Source organism: Sander vitreus, chromosome 4 (assembly GCF_031162955.1).
Source record: "Sander vitreus isolate 19-12246 chromosome 4, sanVit1, whole genome shotgun sequence".
NCBI lineage: Eukaryota > Metazoa > Chordata > Actinopteri > Perciformes > Percidae > Sander > Sander vitreus.
Window position 1 is genome coordinate 13,965,883 of NC_135858.1, and position 27,392 is coordinate 13,993,274.

Sequence of the window (27,392 nt, forward strand, 5' to 3'; positions counted from 1 at the left end):
CTGACATTGTAGGAGCTGGTTTCACAAAGCAGGATTTTCCTTGCACTTATTCTGGGTTATTAGAATGTTTTCTGAATAACCAGCTACTGATTGTATAATTACTAAAAGAAAATGTGAGATTGAAGGATGCAGGTGGATTCGGTGTGTGAATGCATGAGTGCTGCTTTCACCTTCTGTCTGCTCATTCACCATTCCCAAAGCTGGCAGAGTGAGTCATCCAGATCCTCCTCTGATAAATCAAGAGGTTATCACAGCAGTGCAGCTATTTATAGAACCTACCTGCTGTATGTCACATCCATTTTTCAACCACTTTTAAAAGCTGGCACTGCGGATTTACAGTTTATCCACGCTTTTTATCTTGTTTAACCATGACAACATAAGTTCGGATAATGTTCTCTAATGTTGCGGTTTTTGCTTGACCTTTGCCCTGAGGATAAAAAACACAGAGCTGCTCTAAATTGCTGTACATCTGTATGTCTCAGGCTGATTACCTATGAGCTCATAGCAAATGAAAAAAAATCTTAGACGGACACTTATAGCCAAGTCACCCTACAAATCATAATAAAAAATATCATCAATTTTACATTTACATTCCAGCTTTTGCTGCTAAATGACTCACTAAAGACAGCAATTCTGCACGTTTTTTATGCTGGTAATGTGTTGCGGAAGGTATATGAAGCTGGCTCCTAATGAAGGGCTTCTAGACTGACTAAAGTAAGATTGAGATTACAGCTGGGCGACACACTGAAAATGCACAAAGTATGCAATCTTGTAAATACTGCCTCTTCAGTTTTCAGAAGAATCTCCACTTCTCTCACTGTATTACCATGAAACAATTACTAACTCACAAAACATAACATAATGCAGATGGATTACCTTTCAATCAAGAGGCAGGTCTCTTGTTGGTTTTCATACTGTACTAGCTGTCTAGAAATGGGAAAAAAATAAATGCAGTGATTGGTCTAAAAGCCTATGATTTGGAACCGTCACGACAGGCTGACATTGTATCTAATCTTTAGGCATTTTCTGAGACATCTACCGTATTTTCCGGACTATAAGTCGCATCAGTCAAAAAATGCATCATGAAGAGGAAAAAAAAATCATATATAAGTCGCAATGGACTATAAGTCGCATTTATTTAGAAATTTATTTCACAAAATCCAAGACCAAGAACAGACATTTAATCTGGAAAGGCAAATTATTAAACTACACAATAGCACACAGAACAAGGGGCTGAATACGGTAGGTGTCCGGTATGTTAACGTAACGTAACTGCACTGTTGACGAGCCTCTCCCAGCAGCACGTTGTTCAAGCACCCATCTGTGGACTCATTCCTCCAGCTCTGGCCATCTGGATTTCAGTGCGCAACTAGCTTTCTTTGTTTTCTTCATTGCAGTAAGACTAACCTTTTCGCCAGTCCCTCACAAGTTTCTCACTCACTCCAAACTTTCGTTCTGCTGCTCAATTACCGTTTTCGGCTGCGTATTTTACTACCTGCAGTCGCCTGCAGTTTCTTTTCTTTCTCAGTTGTCTTTAGGAGCAGCATATAGTTGTCACAAGCCTAGAGCGCCTCTCGCGGCTGTAGACGGTAATGTTTTCAGCATGAAATAACATTTAAAAACATGTTAAATTATATATATTTTGATATATAAGTCGCACCTGACTATAAGTCGCAGGACCAGCCAAAGTATGAAAAAAAGTGTGACTTATAGACCGGAAAATACGGTATATCTGAGAGAAGACTTCAAAATCCTTCCTTGACAAAGTCTGTGTCCTGCATTGTTCTGCTGGCAATAATTCAGGGGAAGTCTTAACCTTTTGATAGCTTAAGGTATTCTAACAGAAGAATCAAATCATCAAACAGGATTTCCTACAGCATTTCAAAGCAGAGGTGAGCCGTCCAAACTGAAATAAAGACCGCCTCCGCTAACGTCAGAAGAAATGAATACACTTATGGAATGAAACATAAATCTTTAGAGAAAAAGAATGGAGAAGTACTACCCACAATCCTAGGCGTAACAGCGACATCTCAGATAAGTGGAGCTCGCTGTTACCATGGAAATGTTTATCGCACCCGCGAACGGCTATAGCGATCGTTTATGTAGACAGTCTTGTACTTTTGCCTTTTTTGCCATTCTCAAAATGTTCTTTTGTGCCAAATCAAATGTTTTATGGTCACGATTCATCTCGTAGCTGGTTGGCTTGGTTACTGGCTTAAAATGTCCTAGAAATCTAGACGCACCCTAGCGGCAGCAAATGTAATTTACAGCCAGGGTCAGTCTAGCAACTCTCCGTTGGCTTGCGAGCTGGAAAAACCAAATTCTGGTCAGGCCAATCACATTGTGTATAGAGTCGGTGGGCGGGCTTAACATAATGACGGCAGAGTTGTGACGTTCCGCGTGAATTCCCTCCTACTTATAAACAAAGAAGATGGCTGCTGCTGCTGGGAACAGCGGTCTTTCGAATCGGCTTTGGCCGCGACTCTGGAAGACTTGGAGTTAAGCACTGAAGTCATTCTTAAACAAGGAAGATGTGTTCGGTGTTTTGCCGACTGGATACGGCAAAAGTTTAATCTATCAACTAGCGTTGCTCTGGTTGGCTATGAGTGCAGAGGGAATTTGAAAGACAACTGTTTATCCCGCCCCTCGGATTGAGCCCTGCCAATGGTGAGTTCCCAGACCCAACATCTTAATGTGGGTCTGGCTTGTCAGGCAAGGCTTAAAACTCTTTATATAAGCATTTTCGGAAACATCAATGGAGCAATTGAATAGGGAAATTCACTTTAGGTACCAGAGCTATTCAAAAAGTGGGCGGTCACTGTTGAGCTCTATAGGTACATGGAGTTAGGTCAGTAGGTGGTAAGATTTGAAACACATTTGATATGTGATTCACAGCTGCATGCTCACTCCAGCGAGACAACTCGATAGAGAAGCCCTCCTTCACTCTTGCAGTAGCATGTACTACTCCAGTACAAGAGAAAATCACACAAAAGTGTTTTCCATTGTTAGTTTTTTAAGTGCTGTGAAATATGTGGTGTCCGTAAAAAGGAGAAAGCATCATTACAAACCATTTCAGGGAAAACAAAATTGGTCAATTTAGCTAGAGTTCAAAAACAAAACAATACTTTGGAAAGAAGGGGTCTGTTTCTGTGAGATAACATTTTGCAATTATTTTTGTCTTTTTCTACAGAAGACAGCATTTATACACATTTGTAATGAACCACACAGTTGGGGCACAGTTTGGCCACCCGCCTACTAGGCACAGGGGGTCATTGTATCATCTATACAAAGTTGATTTATCATATAATGTGTCCTTTTCCTCTAATAAACAGTGGCTTTAAAACAAATGTATCAACTGGCAATTGAGTACCCTGGCTTTGCATAGAGAAGAGGGAAAATAAGACTAGATTTTGTAATTTTTTCACTGACAGCATTCAGTTTTTGTTGTTACTCATTCTTGTTGTTCTTGCATGCCAAACATGATATTATATTGCACTTTGGTGTATTTCTTTAAACCATTTGACAGTGGTCAAATACGACTTGGCTTATCCTTCAGCAAATCAAATACAAATAAAGAATTATGATTAGATATTTCCTCTCATGCAGTTGACAGTATTATGCATGTTTTTATACTGTATTCGTATGCACCTTTTAACAGAATATGTAAAGGTATGCAAAACTGTTTCATCAGTTGACCTTTGTTGGCACTGATTTTTAGCTGTCAGCTTGGTGAGTCAGACCCCTGAGGTGTCCACAGATTGATAGCCAAAGTTTCCTGAAAAACAAATCACTTACTGTAATTTGAATGCATCTCATCAATCTCCTTCTCAGACTTATTCTTTGTGAAAACCATGACCTGCAAGAGATTTTAATGGACAAAAACATGTACATTGGCATTAACCATTAATGAGAAAACACATGACAGTATAACAACAAATTTGCAAAGCACTTGCCCTATTGCTTGGTTTAAGTTCTCAAAGGTTGAAATTGTCATTTAATTTGCCATAAACACACTGCAATCATGCAGTGCATACCTCCAACCTTTTATGGTACATTATAGCAACCTACTGTCAATACAGAGGGGAGTCCTCATCAAAACATTGTTCTACATTACGCCTAGTGGTAATAAAAAATAAAACAATTTAAGCCCACAAGATATCCCATTAAGCAGTTAATACACACAGGTTTGGCTTTCCCCTGCAGTTGATTCCTGATCTTCTCATTGGTCTCCAACTCTTTGGCAATATCTTCAGCTATTGACAGAGGAAATAAACATCTTTCTTACTCATGAGATCACAAATATTGCCCGTTATATACACATATATATACACACACACACACACACACACACACATTGAATAAAAGACTGAATATATGGAATGAAAGTCTAAATATATTTAATGAAAGTCTAAATATATTGAATTAAAATATTGTATTGTTTGAATTACTTTAAATCTTGTGTGGTCTCCTCTTTGTCTAGCTGTCTAGCATGCCAACTGCAAACAGTATCACCCTCATGATATAACGGACCAAATACCCTTACCTGATTTTGGGTTTAGGGAATCACACTGGGCATTGTACATGTGCACAAACTCCTGGTGTCTTTTGACCAGCTGGTCTCGAGAACCCTGAATTGAGAGATGGCACTCCTTCAGCCTCCTCTTCAGCTCCTGCACTGAAAGCAGGTTGTACACAAGCTTTGTCATTGGACGCCTCGCTTGGCCAAGGGAGCTGCAACAGACATAGCGACTAGTTTATTTCAGTAATCACCAGATACATTACTTGATGATGGTGGGGGACATTTTTATGCTCAGCTGTAAGAAACTTCTATGACTGTTCTACATGCTAGTCTTGGACATCATAAGCAGGAAATACATTAATACAATATCACACAGTGGCCACATCAGCTGAGCTCATAGCAAAATGAAATTGATATGATTAATGAATATAACAGATGGGAATTGCCACTTGTCAAACTGGTGAAGGAACACGCTTCTGATGATTGTCTGATTGACTGTTCAATTCAGACATGGCTGTCAAATGTGTTATACTATATTTCATTATATTACATACTTTGTCTTGAATATAAGACAAAGTGTAAGTTATTAAGGTTGGTTGCAAGAAGAATCCTCCTTGTGTAGGCTGGCTACTTAAGGCCAGAATATTAAAACCTCTGCAATTCATCATTATGACATCAAGATCTACTCTAGATCAAGTATTTGTCACTGCTACAAAAATGACCCATCAGTAACAGAACCTCAATTGCTGCATGGGTCATTAATCACACTGGAAAACATTTTGCAGGCCCCTCACAAGAATCAGTCTTTCAAATTATGTCACAGATACAGTCTTTAGTAAGATGATTGATGGTAATACTACAAATCTGGTAATAAATGTGATTGTATGGTTTCAGTAATTCTGCCATTTTAAGCAAACAAAAGCATAGTAACACTTTAGTAAATGCTTTAGGTAACAGGGCTTCACGTTCTACTTCAAGTAAATACACAGGCACTTTCAGTGGAAATTATCTTCTTAGACAGTGGAAAGAAAAGATGCAAAAAAAGTGTGCATAGAAAGTCATCTGACGGTAGCATCCTACTATGTAGATGTTGTGAAGATCTCCAGTTAAATAAAATGTGTACATGTCTATAATGTTTCCTTGAAGCTACAGTCCAGTGGATCATCTATTCAGGAGGGAAATGGCTCTTGGAAAAAAAGCTATTGAGGTGGCGTGAGGTCCTTGTCCTCATCGCACTGTACCTTCTTCCTGAGTGAAGCAGCCTTACTGGATGGGACTGATCAGCAGCAATTTTAGCTGCCCTCATCCTGACTCTGGCCTCATACAGGTCACTGATTGACAGCTGCCTCTGCCCAGTCAGTCAGCTTCCAAGAAGCAAGGGAAAAATGCTGGCCTAGCTCCAACCCTGAAATATATTTCTTCTTGGCTTGTAATCCAACTCCACTACATGTGTAAGTGGATCCAGCTCAAACAGTCACACAATCCCTGGCGAGACAAAGGATTTTCAGTAAATTGAATAGATTTTAATTCAATAATCTTGATATGGCAACCCTGTATTTAAACAAACTTTGTATGTGCTGTGTACATTCACAATTATTGGTCCAGTGGCCCCAACACAAACTGTTCCTAAAACCTCTACTTATTATCACTAAAACATTTTTTATTATATTTGAAAGCCAAAACTCTTGATCTTCCCCCCCAATGACAAACATCAATGCAAACCTCTATATTTCTCTCATCATTCTAATCTTCCAAAATCTATAAAGTGTCTTTCACTTCCCTATGGAGCATTACAGGCAGGCCCGGATTGGCTAATCGGGAGAACTGGGAGAATTCTTGGCCGGTCTGGTTCTTTTGGTCATAAGGGCTGGTGGTGTCGTCATGGTACTGGGCTGAAATCATAGTTGAAATATATCCTGGGTGCTGTCCCTAGGTTGCCTGCACTCACAGCCCACTCTCCTTATTTTTTATTTTTTTCTTCTTCTTGCAGCCCACCGTCCTCTATATTCATGCAGACCACTTGCAGAGTGCAATCTGGTTATTATTACGTAATTATGTTTTGACTCCTATTCTGACGGCATCTTGCTCAAAAAACCGAACCGTCCTCGTACACTTTAGTCAGTGGTGCTGAAGGATGCGATCACGATACGCGAGCAAAACGGTGCTGAAAAGGCGACACGGCCAGAAGTGCTAAACTGAGCAACTTTTTCATTACAACTAACTCGCAGTTTGAGAGTGAAACGCCAAATGAAGACGATGAGACTGGTAAGCTAAACTAGTTAGGAGCAGTGCAGGATGCTAGTGGTTGTGCAAAATACAACGTTGCCTACAAACCATCGTTCGTGTTTATGAATCAAACTTTTTCTGGTAGCTGCTCAGCAGCAGCCACTAGTTCAGTTTGTTGCTAACAGTGACAATGAAGAGCCAGTACCAAGCACCAGCCATGAGCCCAGAACTCCAGAGTAGGCAGGTAGGGTTGCTCATTGAGTGAATATTATAAGAACTAGAATTAAGATTAATGAACAGTATGGTGTAGACCTGCTCTATATAAAAAACAATGCCCTGAGATTATTGATGATGCCAGATAATTTGGCACTACATTAATGATACTGACTTGACTTTATCAGAAAGCTTTGTAAAAAGGGGAGATTTGTGCTGAGAATATATATTTAGCCATAAACACACTGCAATCATGCAGTGCATACCTCCAACCTTTTATGGTACATTACAGCAACCTACTGTCAATACAGAGGGGAGTCCTCATCAAAACATTGTTCTACATTACGCCTAGTGGTAATAAAAAATAAAACAATTTAAGCCCACAAGATATCCCATTAAGCAGTTAATACACACAGGTTTGGCTTTCCCCTGCAGTTGATTCCTGATCTTCTCATATTTAGTGTCAGAAAGAGGGCCAGGACCCAGTGGTGTGCAAGGGATAGCTTCTGTCAATGTGGAAGGCACATCTAAGCTGTTGCACCACAGTGTGAGAACAAGCAAACATGATCAGATATGTTACAATACTTCCTATGCCCAAATGTTACTAGTGACCCATAATGCCTTTTATCATTGAAAATAGGATAGTAAATTTACAAAGCTCACGACTGAAGGCAATAGGATGAAAGAAATATTAAATATTATACATCTGGTTTATTTTCATTCAAGGTTTGGATGTCTGTGAACACTTATTTGCACAGATAATAGATTCTGATATTGTTGAACATAATTGTGTTTTGGTTGTTAACTGTTCTAATAAATCTACATTGTGAATGTGTATTTGCACTGAATTGGAAATTATATTTCACAAAAATACACCGGATTACAAGGCTGTAGAGAACAGTGCACATTGCAGACTTATGTATATTTTAAGGTTTTAATTACATTATTTTAATAATGGCCCACTTCACGACTGACTAAAACTTTAATATAGTCAGTTGTGAAGTAAAGTGGGCACTCCAGGGCTGAAAATGAGTCCCACTCAGCCTTCATTTAGGCCTAAGTGATCAGTTAAGTGGGTATTTTACCTCCTCAAGCTTTCCTTCTTCTCTCCGCTGGTAAGGCACGTGTCCAGATGCTTGTTGATAAACTGCTGTGGCACACTTACAGAACACACAGGGCAGTCCACTGCAAAAAATATATAGAGAAAGCAGCTTAATTAAAAACAATTAACCAGTTTTTGCTGCTATGTCACATTAGATTTCATTGCCCAACCACACTAGGGATGCACCAATACCACTTTTTTTCAGACCAAGTACAAGTACTTACATTTGGGTACTTGCCGATACCAAGTACCAATATTAGTACTTAATAATACCATTACAGTTCTAACAATGTTTTATTTACATCAGATGTTCCGCGTGAATTCCCTTCTACTTGAAAACAAAGGAAATGGCTGCTGCTGCTGGCGAACAGCGGTCTTTCGAATCGGCTTAGGCCGCGACTCTGGAAGACTTGGAGTTAAGCAACTAGCGTTGCTCTGGCTGGTTGCAGCTAGAGCTGGGCAATATATAGATATTATATCAACATCGTGATAGGAGACTAGATATCGTCTTAGATTTTGGATATCATAATATCGTAATATGGCTTAAGTGTTGTCTTTTCCTGGTTTTAAAGGCTGCATTACAGTAAAGTTGTGTCATTTTCTGAACTTACCAGACTGTTGTAACTGTTCTATTATTTGCCTTTTCCCACTTAGTCATTATATCCACATTATTGACGATTATTTATCAAAAATCTCGTTGCGGTATCGATATCGAGGTATTTGGTCAAAAATATCGTGATATTTGATTGTGACGTCACAAGCCGTGCCGATTTTGAACAGCTCACCCAGAGACTGAAGGCAGGACACATTCAGAAACCGTATCTCACTCAAAACAGCATGGATGGGTTTTTTTTTCAAAGTTTGTATGTGTGTGGAAGCACCAGAGACACAAAAGAACACCCCAAATCCCAGAAAAAGTGTTTTTTTCATAATATGGGCACTTTAACCTACAGGTAGAAAGGGTTTACCTCTGATTACGGGCTTTACTTCTTTTGATTGTGACGAACAAAGCGCCATAATACTGTGCGAGACTCCAGCCTCCTGTTTGACTGACATCAAACCCTGGATAGATGCCTCCTCCACGTCTATTGGCTCTTCCTTCACAACCACTGGAAGTTGAGCAGTCGCTGAATGTAGGCCAGCGTAATTTGCATTGTGGGTGCGTGCAGTCAGTATTTCCTCCCGCTGAACACACTGAGCAACAGAACTACTTTGCTGAGTTTCTTTAGCAGGAGATGTTTTAGGCCTCTTTTGGAAAAAGTGACTCAAAACCGAGCAGTTACCCTTCTGGCCCCTCTCTCTGGGAGTTTTGCATTTGACAGCTGAAACTGGGGTCTTTGGCGATATTGGAGGAGAGTCAAAATTTACGTTTGACAACTGCTGCCTGAAAGAAAGAAGAAAGGCAAAGTGCATGTGAATCAAAATGTGTGCAGCATTGGTCAACAACACAAATATATAATTACATAAAGTATATGAAAGGTAAAGGACTTAAGGTCCTCTTAAAAAACACATTGAACCCTTCAACAAAAGAAGAGCCAATAAATACTGTGGACTGTAAAGTAAGCCCTTTGACGTTAAAACCGCACCTCCTCGAGAAAAGGTAGATACTTTGGCTACAGTCTTGGAAATGTGGAAAGCAAACAAATTGCAGCTGAGCCATTACTTGGCAATAAAATGGAACCAATGAGGTGTGTAATGTTCTACTTTCCATATCTAAATTGTAGTTGTGCTTACTGTCTCCATTAGAGCAGGTTCACACACTTGCCAAAGCCACACATGTGATGTGGAAACACCTACTCTCTCTCCCAGCAAAGATCTTAAAGAAATCAGCTCCCACACCATTCATCTGTACTGCAACACTGCATGCAGGCAGGTATAATTATTACTGGTCTCTGCACTAACATGTGTTCAACTTTGTAGTGCAGCAAATTATTTCGTATATTTAGAGAAAGTGAGCAAAACAACAAAATGTCTATGAAAAAGTACCCACATCCCCATGAGTTACAAAGTGAAAAGTTTCAGTTTTGTAGCTAATGGTTTACTTTTACTGATAACTGCACTGTTACTTACAAGACCTGGATGATTACCTCTGTCAAGGAGGTTACGTTTTTTTTTGCTAGGTTTGTCTGTTTGTTTGTTTGTCTGTCAGCAAGATAACAGAAAAACTACTGGCCCGATTGTCATGAAACATGGTGAAAATGTGTAGTAGCATGGGGCAAGAAAAAAAACATTAAACCCCTTAATTTTTTAAATAGGGCATGCCTTGGCAGAGGTCTGCACTCTCAAAGTGCCCTTCTAGTTCAAAAGTACTATCACTTTTCATAATAGCCATTAGTTGTAACTGTTTCTGCCTCATTTAAGCAGAAACATGTGTTTTTCCATCGGTTTAGTATGTCAAATGTTTCTAAACAATTGTACCCCAGCAGTTTACTGGCTGTTGCCATAGAGAAGACACCTGCCAGAAGAGCTAATCGGACTATATTCATAGTGACTCGGTGCGTCTTTAGTACACTTTGTGTTTAACGCACCCTGGCAGAAATAACATTCAAGATGGGTTTCAGCATGGATGAACTTATTTTAGGTGAAAATGAGTTGGAGCTGATCTAAACAGACACTAATCTGATTGTATCCACAATTCATTATTCAGTGGGAAGAAGGAGACTCAGGCCATTCATAATTAACTTTCCAGGATTTAAGTATGACATAGATTCAAAGTATTGGCAGTGACTGCAAACCAGTGATTTTAAACATTACCAATTACCACTATTACTTTTTGCACTACATCGCACTCCATGTGTACTTGTCTTGATATTATGTCTTATTTGTATATTTGTCTTTTTGTATATTATGTTGATATGTGCCTATATGTATATTGTCTCTATTGTACAGTATGTGTCTATATTACTATTTGTCTATGTATAGAGAGTTAACACCTACAGAAGTCAAATTCCTTGTGTATGTAAGTATACTTGGCCAATAAATCCGATTCTGATTAACAATGAATGAGGCAGGACTCAAAAAATATCCTATATAATTGGTTCCAAAAAATAACAAGCTGGACTTTCAGAAGCACACCACAGTCAAGTTTGGAGCGGTACACCATGAGGGAATAGAAGCTGCAGTTTAGGCATTTTGTTGAAAGCCTCATTGATCTTCCAGGTCACACACGCTAATTGAACTTGAATTGTCTCATCATATTGATTCTCTCTACAACATGTAGAATAATCGTTTATAGTTAGAACTGGGTGTCACGTGCAAGGATAGCTATTATAGTACTTTAAAAGTTGGATGTTAGTGACCTTAAATACGCGCACATGTTCATTGATCCACAGTCCTTTGGACACCCTCTGTGAAATAAAATTTTATAATATGATTACTTTGTCAACATTTCTCACAATATACAATGTCAACTCTAAAATGGAATTTAAACATACAGTATTTCAATGACAAGAAATGTTTATAAAAAACCTGTTTGTAGCTTGTATTTAAAACACATAACAATTTGACGTAAAAATGAACGTAATAAAAAAAGACAGACTACAGCTGTTCATAAGTATGTACTGGCCCATTACAAAAGAAAACTGTTAAGTTCAAGGAAACATGTACTGTATCCATAACAGAAAATGCCACTGTGCTTTAAGTTGGTGATTAAATAAATTAAACAGCAGTGTTCAATGTCTCAATGTACAAGCTCCACTTCTACCTACGTAAATGAGTTCACTAAGTGAGAGGAGAGACTACGAGGTAGCTGGTTAATGTGATAATATAAATGTGTGGCACTGCTATAACAGCTAATGTTTTGCTAGAGAAATAAGCAATACATTAGTGCCATTGGCCAACAGCTACCCGATGCAGTGTTTTCCACGTTTCCCAGTGAGACATGTGAGTGGCCCAATGAAAGAAGCAATCGACAAACACTTTTAAAGCAGAAAACATAGCAACCACATGGACAACTGCTAGAATAATCTAAATAGTCTTCCCTGTATGATTCTATAGAGACACATCTTTACACAGGCCCACAAGCAAAATCTATAAAAGATATCGTCTTAAAATGTAGTATATATATTTCAGAGCAAAGGAACTATTCCTAAACTAAATTGTTTGAGACGAGTCTATTGCTACATAAAAACGCTCTATGACAAAGTTACCTATCAAGGAATCCCATTTTTCAGACGCTCAATGCTAGACAACAGGAAATTAAAAATCTGTGGAAAGAGCACCTCCGTTAGCCACTCATTCGTAACAGTGTCAGTGATGACAAGCCGAAGGTCTTCAGTTCGAAGGGAGACCTTTGAGAGTGTTAATAATATTGAGGTGATTGATGAAAGGGAGAAACTTACTGACTGATAACAGCACTCTGACAATATATTGACATTAGCCTTGACTATAACAAAACAATTCTGTTGATTTTAGTTTGAGGTTTTTTTTCCAGGGACAACGCCCAATGATGAACAGAAAACAAGCCAGTTAATCAAGCGGCTTATTTTCATCTATTTTACCTAGACAGATGTTATAAGGCACCTATGGATTGCCCTAACTAGATGTGTGTTCTGCTGTCCTTGTGTTGTTATTTCTTCATTGAAACAGAAAAATACCTAACAGCTATACAGTACAAGGTGGGGGTTACAGGATGAGAAAGAGGTTATGACCCTAAACCAGCAGGGATAAAGAATCCCAAGGGCCGGGGTGACCCATATTGTACATTTATCCGTATGCCTAAAGTCCAATTTATGCTCCTGCGCTAAATCGACGCCGTGGGTACGTACGTAGGTACGTGGAGATACCGGACCCTACGCCGTAGCCTGATGTGCACCTCTCAAAAATTTAACTACATGTCGTGGCAACGCAGAGCGCAACAACCGTGGCTTGGTAGCGATGCAATTCCTCCTACTCATTTCCTGGTTCTCCTTTTTCAATAAACAACATGAAATCAAGGAGAGGGTTATCTTTTCCTGCTACAGCTTTCCCACCGTGGTCAGAAAGCAAAAGGGGAGACACTTTGTTTCTCTCACTATGACTCCAGAGTCGCTACTCACTCCAAAGCTAATCACTGTCACTCTCTCACTCGCTCTAGATAATCTCACATCTCACTATGCCGGGTCTGCTATTCTCTTAAAGAGATACGCTAGAACGACGCAGACACCAGTGCACAGGTTTAAACATCAGGCCACTTACGTAGGATACAGCGAATGCTCTGCGTAAAGCCCCCGCAGAAGCATGAATCCACCTTTAGACCAAGCAATGAGTGCAAGCATGTGGCTAGCTGCACCCATGTGGTCAAGTTTAAGGAAATGTTTTCCTACCCTGTAATAAGTATCACTGGAGAAAAAAACTAAAATTTAAAGTACCAAGACATTTCCTTTAGACCCTCTCTGGACACTGCTTATGTATGCCTACATCCTGCTGTAATGAAAAAAGATCAGCCCTAGAGCTCCACAACACACACCAAAGTGCAATACAAGAAGAACCTAGAATGACTTCAGCTGATGAAAACAAAATCCCCATTTGATTGAAGTAGATTACTGTAAGGCATGCAAGTGTTTTTTCTAATGCTGGTTAATTACAATAAACTGGAATTGGTTCTCTTGTGGACATATTGCAATCATGTCAATAACAATGGGATTTCCTGAAATGACCAGAGTAATCATTTTTTTTCTTCAATTCTTAGAATTATGACAATACAAACTGGAGGGATGCTCAGGTGGTGCACCTGTGTTCATTGTAAAGAGGTTTTACATGGATTGTGGAGCAAGTCTTATTTCCTGATCTGCCATGTTCATTATTCTGTTCTATGTCTATGTCTGATGCAAAAAAAATTAATTGTATTTTATGTTGTAGATGGCTGTATCCAAAGGAATTGCTTAGATCCTTGTTCCCCATCTGAGATGGTGTGCAAAAGGTCAGAAAACACTTGGATTTAATAGTACTAAGATAAATGAAAGTGCCATTGCTCACTAGGGACAAACAGTAACTTAATGACTTTAGCATCAAGTATCCATGTTTGACTTAAGTTAAGTGAACATGTTTGGTTAAGTGGACAAATGTGGATAGGGCAGTGTTGTTTTTTAGATGTTCACTGCTTGTACTCATGGCATTACACTGAATTTGAAATGGATACCAAACAGGTATTGTTGCCTATATTTAGATGTTTCTATTATTGATCCTTATATTAATGTTTTGAAAAACAGCTACTGGTGATGCAAGGTACACGCAGGTCCATTTATAGACAAAGTTCTGATACTTTTTCAGACATAAGACAGATTACTGATAATATATATTTTATAATGTGTTGTATGGGTTACCTTGCAGCTTGAAAGTTTACCACCAAGTCATCCAGTAAACGATTGGTTCTTAGATCTTGTTCTGTTGCTTGCTGAAAGAAACAAAAGAAGCAAGATATGAAGGATTCTGTCTTCTTTATCAAATTGATACAACTAATTATAAATTATGAGCTGCAATTATGAGTAGACAATTGAGGTAATGACACTGATGATTATGCAAATGACTTGGGGGCATCATTATGAATTCAAGTCCATACTTACTGTATTGCAAACTGGACACTGCAACTTATAGCAAAGAAATTTTCTGATGCACAAAGAGCAAACTGTAAAATGAAATGCAAACAAAATGTATGTTATACATAATCTGTTAGCCAAGATTTAGATAATTTCCTTTCATCAAAGGGGTTGTTCAGTGACAATTTGGATTTAACAATGCACATAAAAAGGTTCTCTTTAGCGCACGACTCTATTCAATCCACATTTGAGGATGGCCTAGAGTAGCTCAATAATAGCTGCTAATGTAATTACCTCCAGCCTAACAGAGCATTCATATACAACACAAAGTAACATTCTGAAGCAAAAGCGCATGCCAAGTCTCCAAATGCAGACAAGGCTGCATCCACCTATGATAAACTTGCCTAAACTTAAGCACATAACTCACTTGGTGTTATTACTGCTGAGACAACACCAGGATCAGGAGAGAGGGAAAGAAGTCATGACTACTACTGAATGGTTCTCTTGCTTATGGAAATAGCATACAACATATTTGTACACGTAGCTAACGTGCACATACTGCAAGAACATTCCACTCATTTGAAAAGACATCCATTATCATTCAAACGTTTAACTCCTACTGCTTTGAAATCATTTTTAAAAGTACAATTCTATTTTTCAAAAAGGACATCAGCTGCATTTCGCTTGTTTATACAAGGTACTAATTCCATAGCTATCTTAAAGCTGCTCTACTAGTTACTTACAGTTGTGAGAGCATTTAGTCATCATTGAAATATTGAGGAAGTCAAAGCAAATGGGACAGCGAAGCAGGGTATCAACATTCTGCAAATGAGAAAAACTACAGTGATTGGCATAATCATGAACACTCTTAAAACAGCACAAGTATTAGTTGTCTGGAAATAAACATTTATTTTTAAATCTGTTGAAAACATGGCAGGTTAGAAGCATGACATTTAACAATAACGTTACAGACCTGGAATAGTTACTTTTTTGTGAAACTAACTAGTGTAAACATTATAGAATAAAAATAAAAAAAGTTATTAAAAATGATTTCAGTGTAACAAAATCAAACAAATCAAAATGTTGCTTAATGACTGGTAGGCTACACAAAACTTCCATAGTGGAGTTGGTAATTTCCCTTGTTATAGAATATATTTTGTGAAAGTGTTAAGAAGAGGTTTTAGAATTCATGGTGCTGACCTCGTTGCCTCTGTTTCCCTGGGTTATGAGAGGCTATCTAGTTTTACAGTGATTAGACATTATAAAGGGAGTGTGAGAAAGATCTTCTCTGATCGGGGGAGGGAACGAGGCAACAATGGTCAACGTTTTGCAAGCGCAGGATTTGTGACACCGAGTACGAAAATGACCTGGCTCTCATGAAACTCCTTAAAGTTTGCAGGAGATTAAAACACACAGGTGTTCAAATCCAACAACAGTGACTTGTCTCTTTTGAGCTGAGAATGGGAGAAGTCAAGGTCATGTTTTCATACAGTGTGTTACAAATTGTTAGGAGCCGGCTGGAGCCAGAAGATCTGGACTGTATCCAATTGATGACAGCACCACCAGAGGATGGGATGAGATTGAATAAATAAGACAGTTTTTTTTAATTTAGGACACCAGATGCTGGGGAAATCTTTGACTGATTGATAGGTGAAAGATAGACCTGTATAGTATTTGATCCGTATGCATAAGTAATTGTAGATTGCAATATCATTCTTCACTAAAAGCTTGTTATTAACTTTAACCGGACGAATCCTGAGTCTTATTTCTAATCCTGAGTCTTATTTCTCTGATCTACCAGTAAATGAACACTATTCAGAGTGTAGTGACCATAGAATTGGAGTCAAATTAAGTCTTGCCTTTTTAGGGTCATCGGTCACACTTTAGAATAAATTCCTACACCCTTTAGAAAACTTGGCCATGATGTTGGCAAGTTTTAAACACATACCTACAGCACTATTTCCCTGTTCCAGTTACTGGAAGTTGCATAAGTCATCGGTTCTCTTAACTGGATAGTTCCACTTCAAACGCATCAACTGGATATATACCAACAGCTAACGATAATCTAACTCATGTGGTCATATAACGTATATGATGTGTTTCACAACATCTCGCACTTGGTTCATTGTCATGATACATATTGTACAGCCGAAATAAGTTAGCATTGACGTAACCTGACATTACCCCTAGCTAAGTATGTTTAGGTAATGTTAATTGTTAGATTTGGCAGGGTAACGTTAACGTTAGCGTCAATATGTTTTAAGGTCGTTTCGTTTTAACGTTAACATATTTAATTTCCGTTATTCTGAATGGATTGGACAGGGTTATCTTGACAGTAACGTTATGTTTTATGATCAATACTTACGTTAACTGTAACGTTAGCTAGTTACTTCATTAACGTTACTTAAATCACAAATGTGTTTGTGTTACATTAACGTTAGCTAGCTAACGTTATAAGGTTAACGTTACGTAACGTTAGGACCTGTTAAGTTAGCATATCAGTCTATTGTAACGTTAGCTAGCTAGATCAAAGAACTTGATGAGTACCGGTTTTATGTATTTGTATTTTTAAACTGCTTTAGAGTTGTAACGTTACTCATTAAAGACCGTGGATGTACTAGCTTTAGCTCTTGGGGTTTTATTTAGCTGCTAGCAGCCGCCATGTTTGCAAAACGTTTTTAAAAATATGCAACTTACTTTTAGACATGCAAGGCTAGGTGGTAAATCTGCTTCAATCCGTAGGGCCATGTCCAAAATTCTGAACCACCCTTTTAAACAACAAAAGCAGCTAGGCCTTTTTTAAGAAAGTTACAATTGTTTTTGTTTCAGTCAATCAATCTGTGACCAGAAATCAAAGTCCCGCTCGAAGGGACGCAGATGCACGACGCCTCTTACGTCATTTGACGACTTCCGATGAGTTGGAGGTTCTGTAAATAAACAGCTTTGATTACTTTACATAGTACATCGTTTTTTCTCGTAAGTTTACGACTTTACGATCAGGAAAGCTAAGAGTAGAAAATGAGTATTCCAGAACAACTGACTAAATAGTGGTGCCTCTACGACAGCCTTGCTACTCTTCATTTCAGCTGATAAGGAGACAAGTTATCCTGGTATGAATAAATATTGTATAATCAGTTAAATATATATATATATATATATATATATATATATATATATATATATATATATATATATATAACTGATTATTTATACAATATTTATTCATACTTATATATATATATAATACCTGAAGTGTTTTATATTTTAACAATATTTATTCATACTTGTTTAGGGGCCTCAAAGACACTTAGCACATGCAGCATTTTCCCTAAGAACCTTTTACACCAGTACGCTGTTACTAGAGGCCCACAATAACCTATAAAATATCCTTCTCTCATTACACTTTGTGCTAGTAGTCATTCCTAACAATTACAATAAATAACCAGGAACTTGGTGTGCGCCATGATTGTATTTGACATTATTTTTTAAATGTTGGTAGTTTTATACCCTTGATTGAATGCATTTAGGCAAGGTAGTTAATATGTATCTCCGTTCATGACATAATAGTTAAATTGAGTGCAAAAGTGTTCTGCCAACCCTGCCATTTAATTCTCAGATTGTGTTTTACTTTACCCATAATAGATGTACTGTACCAACATAAAGAACAAAATCACTTTTTAAAAGACAACCTCTATTTCAAAATAACATAAATTATAATCCTCTGAAAAGACGAGAAATACAAAGTAAATGCTTTGCGGATAGTAATGAGCCCCTAGATGAAATGCTGACCTTGAAGGTAAAGCCACTGCTTCGGTGGTAATGGCCTTCCTGTGGCCATTACAGTCCTCAATATCATTGATAATGTGTCCTTAACAAGGTACTACTGTAACAATCTCTGCACCCTTGGCTCCGTTGTTTCCAAGACATGCATTTATGTTCCACGTGTGTGTAACTCTGAATCAAATAGCCTATTTGAAAAGACAATTTCCAGTTTCTTTGTGTAAAATAACCACCAAGATAACCCAGCATCTTTAAAAACAGTCTTTTTGTTTGTTTTCATCCTGCTAATGTTGTCAAAGTCAAGTGAAACAAATTCAGACAAATTCATATTTTAAAGGCACACTGGAAATGTCCAGACTTTCCAATAAAGGTTGACCACAACTTAAAGGTTGAATATTTGGTCATATGTATTAGGCCTACAGGTATATCCACGCGTATATTGGAAAGATATGACTGAAAAATAAGCATTTGTGTGAATCACTACTGACCGTAATTTAAAAAAAGCCTGTATTAATCATGTGTTTACAAACATTACTCATTTAAATAAACCATTCATAAAAGATTAATAACTTAATTAAAAATAGATTAATCTGAGTATTGAAAGGCCTATCAATTTTGGAGGGATAGCCTTAGCAGGGTTCAATTTGAAATTATGATAGTGGGATGGTATAGTGGGGGTATAATGGGGATAGTGGATTTATGATCAGACTATTGAAAAATAAAAATACTGTCAAAGTATACTACTGTGACACATGCCAGCAGCACAGAGTACTCTCCCTGCTTGGAGCAGCATTGAACTACTTATTCAGCCTTCCAGGAGAAGCTTGGCGCTGCATGACAGATATTCTTTGATGTAAATGTAAGATCTATAGGTATGAGAAATGTATACCACCGATATTTTTTACAAATTATAAAGGAGCCACTTTTTCTTTGCATGTACAAATGTTATCAAAATTAGTGTCCTAGTAGAAACCAGGGAACAAGACATTATCATGCAAATGTATTTATGTTGGACCATGTCACGTGTGGTTGAATATGTTTTTTTTTGGTCACATTAATATCCAGATGCATTTATGTGCAGTAATTAGATTTTTCCCGGTGGTTTGGAGGATGCAACCCCCAGAGCATTTAGCCAAATAATTTCATGGTGTTGCCAAAGCATTAGCGACTCTTTCTACATGGTCTCTCCAATCAATTCTGTAACAGGTTTCCCCTGCAGAGGACGATGAGACCACTTTCATTTGTACAGTTGTTTTGCATTTATCCGAGGGCGTGTCACAGAAAATGACACATCTTCGAATAGGCTGCTATCTGTTATAATCTCTGGGTTTTTAGGAAAATTATTAAATCATATTTTCACTATTTATTTATTTTGTGAACCGTGTCACACCTTAGATGTTGGAATGCAAGAAAGTAAAAATGTTTCAGGTATCAATTACATTATAAATGGCATGGCCAATCAGGCCTGTCTGTGTCAGTGTATTGTGTCTGAATTACTGTTATTCAGCTAAAGATAATATTATGCAGCTCACCTTTGCCTTTTCCTGATTGAAGTATTTGTATTGAAACAATTCCTTCAGTTCTGTGTGTGTATGTGTTTGACATTCCATCCCTTTATTTATTAAATCACAAAAGACTTAGCCCATGTCATGAATTCTGTCGACTGAATAAGTAAATGCCTACACTGAGCTGTTTTAAAACACCACAAACTATGAACTGCTGTACAATAAATACTCATGCAGAATGGATATAAATACCACAGACACATACATAACTCTGCTTTGTATTTGTTTCAGTTGGAGTTTGACCAACCACTACTCTCTTGCAGCACTCTGCTGGGACATTCTGATGGGTTTGGAAAATGGGAATGTTTAATCAGTGGATGCTCAGCCAAGAAGTAATTATATGCTCATATTTGCAAGATGATATGTTGTACTGAATGCCTGCAACCTTTTAGGTTGTCAGGTTGTCAGGATTTATATTTCAGATTAGACCCATTACCAGGTATTTTACACAGGATCTATTTCAGTCCTGAATTTTAAAATGTTCTTTTCAGTGCAGTCTTATTACTGATTCTGTGTGTTTAAAGATTGTCTACAGTACAATAAACGCTTAATGATATTTTGTTAGACTAAACTTGCCGTTACGTTTTTATTTCTTTGTTACTCAGGGCCTCTTTCTAACTCTCTCCTCACATGGAGAAAACATTATTATGATACAGATAATATTAAGCAAATGTTTAGTCAGGGATGAATTTCCACCATTATATCCAAAGGGAGCTAGTGTATCTGGAGCCTCCTCCTGTCACTCTGAGAGAACAGAGAAAAAGAAAAATGTCTCAATATTCGAATTATTACTAAAACTTTTTCTTTTTCTAAATGGTTCAACGTCATTTCTTGAAAGGGGGCCAATTAAAGGGAGCCAGACGACAGTCAAACATTTAAAAAGATGGGCCCTACTGTACTTCATTCTTACAAGCTGATTTGAAAAGATGATACCTTGCTTCTTTCACAACACAAGAGGTAAATTATTTGTCATTTTAAGGCATTTCATAGCAAGAAAAAAGTTCAAGGTATGTGTTTGAAGTAAAAAAAAAAAAAAAAGCTCTATCCAACAGACCCCTATTCTTGGCAGTAAGAGCCATGAGCCAGAGCAGCATCTGCAGAGTAACATGTCACATGAGGAAGACATCTGAAATCTTCTTCAGCTTTTCTTCAGTGCAGTGTAGCCTGTGCAGCTCTTTGATGTGGATTAAAACAAGCATCTCACACAAGAAATACATTACGGAAACTGTAACTGAGGTTTCAATTCCATGGTTTTATGCAGCTTTGTCATGGCCTGTTGCTGCTATTGAAATATGGTTCAAATGATGAGTATGCTGTATAGAAAATCTGTATAGACTTTTTCCACTTAAATGTGCACCTGAAGCAAGTTACAACAAACACAAAATAAATCAAGCATATTCATTACCTTTCTAATGTCCAGGGAAATATGGGCATAATGTGAGCTCCAAGCAGCATTATCTTTTACCCCAAAAGTATTTTGTTAATGCAAAATAGTTGCATGTGAACATAAATCCTGGGATATAAGATTGCAGAGCTTAGCATTTAGTCAATAAGCTGAGGTGAATCTGTGGGTCACATGTGCACATTAACTGTGTTCCTTAACAAGACTTTGTCTGAAACATCTGCACTATGACATTTATGGTGTCTAAGGACTGTGCTGTGCTTTGCCTTATCAGTGTTATACTGTTATCTATTCTCCACATGCATATCTCTTCCTATGCCCTTAGCAGGTGAGTCATCCAGTACACAGGGCCAGACCTGTCTGGGATCTTAACAATGGCTGGAGCTGTGGGAAATGAGAGCAAACAGATTGAAGCCAGTGTGTCTGCAAGTTAAATAATAGACTTAAATGCAGCAGATATTTAAGTCTATTATTTGTCTTTGAAGATGCTGATTGTTTTAGTGAATGATTCTTCATTTTTCATGTGTTGTCTATGTTTTGCTTATACATTGTTAAAAAGTTGTGCTTTGGTTTCATTTAACAGGAGGTGAATGGCAGCGATAACCCCTTTAGCCTTTTTGGATCTGATGCAGTGGAAAGAATTTGCAAAGCCCCTGAGCCAAATAGATATGAAGATTTAAATGTTTTCGCTATTCCTTACTTGTTCATTCATGCATTTAAGTTGTGATGCCTTTAATGTTTACTACAGTATGTTTCAAATAGTAACAAGTCTGTTTGTGTCCTGATTTCTATTTATTCTAAAGTCTCATATGCAATTATTACTTATGTCACATTTCACTAAAGCAGAACCCAGAAGCAGCCCAGGATAAGGTGAGTTGAATAAAGGGGAGTATTTAGAGACCTAAATGTGGAAGGAGAATCCAGGTGACAGAGCAAGCAGTGGAGGTGAGTAGGTAGGAGGGAATGAGCAGATCCAATGTTTCTGAAGCAACAGACGACCAGGCAGAGGTGGAGTGAATATCGGGGTCAGTGTATGTTTTGGTCATTCGATTTTCATTTCATGAACACGTATTTAAAAAAAAAAAGTTGGTTATTTGATTGTTTTAAAATACAAAATTTTAAATGCAAGGACTTTTCCTTTTCAAAAGGGAATGGGATTTTAAAACATGCTTCGATTTTCATATATCAAAATTAAATCACTAGATAATAGAAATGGAAAGCCATTTTCATATTCTGAAAACAGATGTTGCATTTTCAAGGCAGTAGCACGTTCTCTTAATCCATCCATGACTAGCACCGGTGTAGCCTACCAGTTTTACTTTAAACCAGGCTGCAGTTGAGGGAAACTGTAGCTTAAACTTCCTGAGCGACCGATCATTTGTTTTTTGCACCTCTTTACATAAATATGGCTATGAAATACATAAATGAGGCATACAGATATGCATTAGTCACTATAGTTCAATGGCCTATATGTTTTACTTGTATTACTATGCATTTATTTCAGGGGACTTTAATTCATTTCCGTCTATTTATTTGCACGTTATATTCAAAAGGAAGTTTGGTTATCTCACAGACTCAGACTAAAAGCAACTAGCAAGCCTGCCTGCCATCAGTGCATCAAAGCATATCACTAGCTGCAAAGAAAATATGAATAAAACACGAGCGCAGCAGATTGGTCTGATTCCCAGCTTAGCTAGAGCGGGTAACGCTAGCTCTGCAGACGGAGCCGAGTCAGCATCGGAGGTCTGATCCCGAAGCCCAGGTGACTTTCTGCCAGATCAGCAAGCTTAACGGCAGCAACAGAAAGTTTGCTGGGACCAGACTTTGGCGCTGTAACGGTAACGTTACAGCTGGGAACTGAAAGTCAAGTCCTCAGCTGGTTTGACTCTTCTGTCGGGAGAAGTTGTCTGCTGCGGGTAGAGACAGAGAGTCAGAGGAAGGCAGGGAGAGAGGGTAATAAATGTGATATTATGAAATAAAAGTCCCTCCAAGCATTATCAAGAGTATAGCTAGGTTTTCAAAGTAATTTTAGCCTGGGCTGAAAGCAACACTTACAGTGGTAGCCTACACTGGCGCTGTAGCATTGGAAATGACAACATCCGGTCTCTGAATATGAAAAAAAAAAAAAACAGGCATTTTTTCGTTTCTATTTGAGTGGTTTTATTTTTTGTTAAGAAATACAAAGTGAAAATAAAAACATTTTAAAAAACTTTCTCCCATCCGCTTTTGACCATGAAAAGAAAAAAAAACGCCTTGTATTTCAATTTCAAAATGTTGTATTTTAAAACGAAAATCAAATAACCATTTGTTTTGTTTTTTAATACCCGTTTATGAAATGAAAATCGAATGACCAAAACATACGTACCCTGAACCAGACAGAGGAAACGAAGGGAAGTTCAAGGCGAGCAAAAAATAACAGAACAGCAAAACTAACTTTTAGTAAACTGAGGCTGATACGCAGGCACAACATACTGTTCATGGCTAACGATCCGGCAGGGAATGGATGTCAGGACAGAGCTTATGAAGTGGAGAGGTGATGATCAGGACCAGGTGTGCAGGTAGCTGATGAGATGCAGGTGTGGGTAATTGAGAGATCTCCCGCCTTGCTTCGTCGCCAGGCAACCAGACAGGGTGCGTTCAAGAAACTCAGGTAAAAGGACTCCAGGACAGAATACAGGCAACTCAGGCAGAAAACAGACTCAGAAAGCGGGATTCATGACACTTTAGACAGAAAGGATGAGAAAGATAGGAGTTACTGTGAGGCAGACTGCAATGTTTGTTGTCAGTTCCTGGTAACTTGTCCTAGTCAGTCACAGTCAGGTCACTGAATCTGAATTTCAAAAACTCATGTATAACTGGGTCAAGAATATTTTACAGGTCTGCTTTCCAGGAACATTTGCATTAACAAAGAGAATCAATAAGAAATGTAATCAATCTGAAACCCTCTAACACAAATAGCTTTGAGAGCAAAGCTTACCATAACTGATCACATTATTGGGGTCATTTGTCCTCGCTTTCTTCAAAGGAACACATATGCTATCAAAGAGTGATTGGTAATGCAGGATCAGTTCTGCCTCTGGCCTCAGCTTTGGCATCTTTCTTATTTAAAATATTCACTTCAAAGTCCCACCATAACTCCACATTTGGCATGCCACAGTAAAAACATCATGAATATAAACAAGCAATGATAACTAGTGCAATCTGCACAATGTTTGTTGTCTGGGCGTATCATCAGGAGTTATGTGAACTGATCTTGTGTGCACGTCATGTATACTTCGGTGTGATTTGTTTGAGGGTGTGCATGAACAATAAAAGCAACCAGACTAACTTACTATGTGTTTTATTATGCATGTTCTGTATCTCTGCACATCAAATATAGAGCTGGAAATGTCACTGAATTCAGAGGTGTTGCTATCCGCTATAACCTTGAAAGTCTGATGATCATTTAAGTTCCTTTCCATTCATGCTTGATGAAGCAAGTCACGATGACGGTTGTTTCATAAATGTACAGAAACTGATAGGATGTTCCGATGTCCGAGTGAGGGCAGAAATGTTTCTGAAAATGCATCAAAGTCAAATTATTAATTGGCCAATGGTAGTGTATTAAGTATTTGAGGGATCTCTGTGGCACTTCTCAATGTCTGACACATTGAGAAGGCAAAATATGAAAAATGAAAAAGCTTCATGTTTCAATGTTCTTTTCATTGCAAAGTCCCCCGTCTCTTCCCTGACAGCAGCAGCTTGATCTTGTCTAGGCTTTTTCGCAATTGGAAAGTCTATGGTTTGATCCCCACAACATTTATGTATCATGCCAAAGTATCCGTCAAACCCCTACCATTTATTCCTGGTAGTAAGTGTTAGCCTAAATGCTGAAATCAAAAATAAGTTCAACTCATAGAATTGTAGACTCTGCTGAATAAAGGCATGTTGTGATAAAGGGTCACAATACATTAAGGAAGTGCAGATGATAATGTGGCAAATTCAACACATGTAAACATCACATATGAAAAATATGATTCCTCAGGTTAGAAATATAGGTATATTTGTTCATTATTAAACATGAAAACATAAAAAAAGATATTATAGCATTTGCCGTATCTGAGAAACTATTGCCTTAGTATAAATGCAACAAATTATTTTTCATTTTTGGTAAAATTCTCAAAGAATTAAGGATTTAATCATGTCACTTGACATAACCATGACATAGCTCTGGGTAAAAATGTAAATATTTAGATTAGATTAAATTATCTTAAATTGTATTGTCATTGTGCAGAGTACAAGTACAAAGACAACGAAATGCTGTTTGCGTCCAACCAGAAGTGCAAAAAAGCAGAAAAGTGCAATGTGATATTCAAGTATTCAAATATATTGCAGTGTTATAAGAGCAGAATAAATATGGCTATGCAATATAAACAATGTATGAACAACATGTACATATATGTGCAATGTAGTAGCAGTGACATTATAATAGTAGTAAGAATAATATAGCTATATGCAGTGTATTAGCAGAATATATAATAAGAAAAACAGAATAATTCTGTATGAACCATAGACAGATATGTACAGTATGTACAGCTATGTGCAGTGTGGCAACATTATAAGAGTAGTAAGAATAAGTGTATGTGCAGGATGAATAGTATGAAGAGCAGTAGAATATGGCTATGTATAGGTGTAATTACAGTATGTACATTTGTAAATAAATAAATAGAACAGTATGGAAGGGATAGGGTAGTGCAAATTGCCCGGGGGGCTTAGTAGGTTAATTGTCACTGGGATGCAGAGTTAGAGTTCCGTAGGGTGACAGCCGCAGGAAAGAAGCTTCCTCTGAACCTGCTGGTACGGGTGCGGAGAGACCTGAGACGCAGTCTTTGGTGATGCTGCGCGATTTACGCAAGCATCGCTTGCCCTGGATGGCCTCAATGGAGGTGAGTGAGGAACCGGTGATGCGTTGGGCAGTTTTCACCACCCTCTGCAGTGCTTTCCGGTCATGGGCAGAGCAGTTGCCATACCAAACTGTGACACAGTTGGTGAGGATGCTCTCGATGGTGCAGCGGTAGAAGTTCACCAGGATCTGAGGAGACAGGTGGACCTTCTTGAGTCTCCTCAGAAAGAGACGCTGGTGAGCCTTCTTGATCAGGGTAGAGGTGTTGAGGGTCCAAGAGAGGTCCTCAGAGATGTGGACACCCAGAAACTTGAAGCTGGTGACACGCTCCACCTCAGTCCCGTTGATGAGAATGGGGGTGTGTGTGCTAGCTTTAGACTTCCTGAAGTCCATTTACATTCTCATTTATGACAAGCGCACCTCCTGATATTTCTGTAGCAATATAGTGCACATAATATGGAAACACTTGAAAAAGAAGAAAACATGACTTCCATTTGTTTAGGTTGTTTTATTCAGATCATGAAAATGAATGATCCACGGCTCCCCATTGGTCCTCAAGGGGTTTTAATTGATGAGTGTAGCTGCTTCACAGTTAATTATTTTGATGTTGTTAAGCTGAAGGCAGAGGAGGTGAAGGTTGAAATAGGAAGTTATGATAATTTTGTTCTGTTGTGACTCTTACAAAGAGATTAGTATGTGTTATTGATCAGTATATTAATCAGTATGAAAGATACATTAAATTAGGCCACTAGAGGGGGCTTATGCAACATATTTTTCAAACCAGCTGTAGCATTTGCTTGTCATTGATAAGGCATAGAGGGTTTTCACAGCGCGTCATCAGACCCAAAGTCGCCATGTTGGAGGTACTCTGCATCACAACAAAGCACAGGCACTGAAGTAGATCCCGAACGGCGTTAAGGAAAATGGTTAATTATTGCCGTGTTTTAGGTTGTACCAATAGGTCAGACCGAGAAAAACATTTGGAATATTATCGACTTCCAAAAGTTATTAAAAACCAGGGAGAGGAATGTCAGAAGTTATCAGAGGAAAGGCGGTGCTTGTGGTTGGCAAAGCTCAACTAGGATCTACGAGGGAAAACTCTGTCTTGTTCGGTCTTTGAATTGAAAAAAAAACTATTGAGAGTCACTTGGCTACACCTTGAGTATCACAATGATATCATACAGTTAA

General features: G+C 38.2%; 1 protein-coding gene and 1 long non-coding RNA gene across 7 annotated transcripts in view; both read right to left on the minus strand.

Annotated features, from left to right (window-relative positions):
- Positions 1–17,457, minus strand: part of rad18 (RAD18 E3 ubiquitin protein ligase) — a 30,402-nt gene extending 12,945 nt beyond the window's left edge. For 4 of the 6 annotated variants that reach the window (XM_078248473.1, XM_078248470.1, XM_078248468.1 and 1 more), the window contains exons 1-10: positions 17,273–17,457; positions 15,319–15,397; positions 14,603–14,664; positions 14,363–14,433; positions 11,360–11,407; positions 9,029–9,444; positions 8,044–8,143; positions 4,544–4,731; positions 4,183–4,253; positions 3,796–3,856 (exon numbers count right to left, since the gene is read on the minus strand). In XM_078248473.1, the coding sequence (XP_078104599.1) occupies positions 3,796–3,856; positions 4,183–4,253; positions 4,544–4,731; positions 8,044–8,143; positions 9,029–9,444; positions 11,360–11,407; positions 14,363–14,433; positions 14,603–14,664; positions 15,319–15,397; positions 17,273–17,323 (1,147 nt within the window). In that variant the 5' untranslated portion in view covers positions 17,324–17,457. Of the gene's footprint in view, positions 1–3,795; positions 3,857–4,182; positions 4,254–4,543; positions 4,732–8,043; positions 8,144–9,028; positions 9,445–11,359; positions 11,408–14,362; positions 14,434–14,602; positions 14,665–15,318; positions 15,414–17,272 lie in introns of all 6 variants that reach the window. The other 2 variants (XM_078248472.1, XM_078248471.1) reach the window with 2 other exon arrangements.
- A 4,994-nt stretch (positions 17,458–22,451) lies between these two features.
- On the minus strand, positions 22,452–23,863 carry LOC144516233 (uncharacterized). The gene is made up of 3 exons (XR_013501821.1): positions 23,688–23,863; positions 23,378–23,428; positions 22,452–23,232 (listed from the first exon to the last, which is right to left on the minus strand). It is a non-coding gene; the product is annotated as an uncharacterized LOC144516233 (long non-coding RNA).
- Positions 23,864–27,392: the final 3,529 nt, after the last annotated feature.